The following is a 1701-nucleotide window of genomic DNA, read 5'->3' on the forward strand; positions in this document are numbered from 1 at the left end:
CTGGATTGGGCAGTCATAGCAGCGGTACTCCTTATTTCCTGCATTATAAATACTCATGCAAAAGTGAGTATAGAACAGAAGAACCCGCTAGCCACCCACCAGACGCATTTAGCGACAATGCAGAGCATTCACAAACAGCCCGCACATCATCATGGCCACCACCACAAGGTACAAATAGTGACCGAACAACAACAACAAAGACTGCAGCAAATGCCACAACTACAACGTCGACAGCGTCGTCTTGGCACATTCACCAAGTCTGATACTACCTCGGCTGTTGAATCGATATATAACAGAACTAGAAGCAGCCTGATCGCTTCACCAGCATTGCTGCAAAAGGCGACGCGACTCCGCCGTTTGAGCGCGCGGGATTATTACAACAACAACAACAACAACGCAGTGCAGCGTCGTCTCCACAACCATCGAGGCAATTCGGAGTGGAAATACCATGTCTACAATGTGCATAGCAACACATATGAATCGCCGACAGGTATGTCTGGTCCCGGCGCCGTAACGATAGCTGGCGGCAGTGGCAAGGGGGACGACAACACCAACGACGTGGAGTTTATCAGTNGCCTTGGGTTTATGCCGCCACACACAACCACTGCGCCGTCGACACATGCCCCTCCACCCTTAGTGCCGCCTCGACGCGGCTATGTCACAGCTGCGTCGCCTAGTCAAAGCGCTGCTGATCTGCCACACACCACAGATGCAACGAAAGTAAGGAATGGCGTCGATGTGAAGGAAATGGAAAAGTAAGTTTACAAATGAATTCATATACACACATACCTATGTATTTTATGTTTATATATATGTATTGTGTGTAGTTATTAAAAGTTTTAATATTAAATTATAATAAATTTAGTACGGCAACTAACTAAGCAGATCCCTAGATCCCTAATTTTAACCTCACAATATTTAATTTTTACCTAAAAGTGTAATTCAGTCCACCAACCAGCGACAAACGGTAAATAAAATTAGGACATTTGTTTTCACCTCAAAACAAGCTACCCTAAAGCACATAAATATGGGAGTTTCCATAAAAATACAAACCGAAATTGCAAGTAAATGAGTTCAAACGACTTTATAACTTTAAAATTCGTATTCAGATGACGAAAAACCCGAAACGGTGGAAAGAAGAACTGAAAAAAAAATGAAATCAAATAAAAATATTTTTTGTGTTTTTGTGTATTTTGGAACGAATTTCCGTCATCCCTTGTCAAACTTGGTTTGGGGACAAAACCGGTTTCGGCGTTGTGCCATCTTCAGTGTCGTTTTTCGTTCTCCGAAAACTGTCGGAAACAACAACAACCAAAAAGGATTCTTATTTTTTTTAATTAATTTGGACCACAATTTTTTTGTTAGCCAGTTCTTCCCGCTCTCGCCTATGAAACCCCGGTCTGCAATGTGCAATGTGGGAAGACTGTTTTCTAATGTTTTGCTAATCGCCAGAGTTTATTAAAAAATATCTAAAATATTTATCGCCCTTCGCCAGGTGGAGATCGCACACATATGTATGTACATGTATGTATGTATATGTAAGTGGCATCTTCTCGTAATCAACCCGGCGAAATCCCATTTTTGCAGTGATCTTTCGGGAAAATGCTGACAATACCTGCACATGAAAATATGTCCATTCATACATACATATGTACATGTGTATAGATGTACATATGTATCCATGTAAGAGAGGTGCTAAAT

At 41.6% G+C, this 1701-nt stretch overlaps 1 protein-coding gene across 1 annotated transcript; it reads left to right on the top strand.

The window, feature by feature from the left end:
• Positions 1 to 8: 8 nt before the first annotated feature.
• Positions 9 to 755, top strand: LOC108354405 (uncharacterized; the record flags this gene model as incomplete). Its single annotated transcript, XM_017605596.1, has 1 exon — positions 9 to 755. A coding segment is annotated over exon 1 (638 nt), but the record flags the coding sequence as incomplete, so codon positions are not given.
• Between the last annotated feature and the right edge of the window lie 946 nt (positions 756 to 1701).

This window comes from Rhagoletis zephyria, unplaced genomic scaffold, assembly GCF_001687245.7.
Source record: "Rhagoletis zephyria isolate East Lansing unplaced genomic scaffold, Rhagoletis_zephyria_1.1 Rzeph_scaffold_35685, whole genome shotgun sequence".
Taxonomy (NCBI): domain Eukaryota; kingdom Metazoa; phylum Arthropoda; class Insecta; order Diptera; family Tephritidae; genus Rhagoletis; species Rhagoletis zephyria.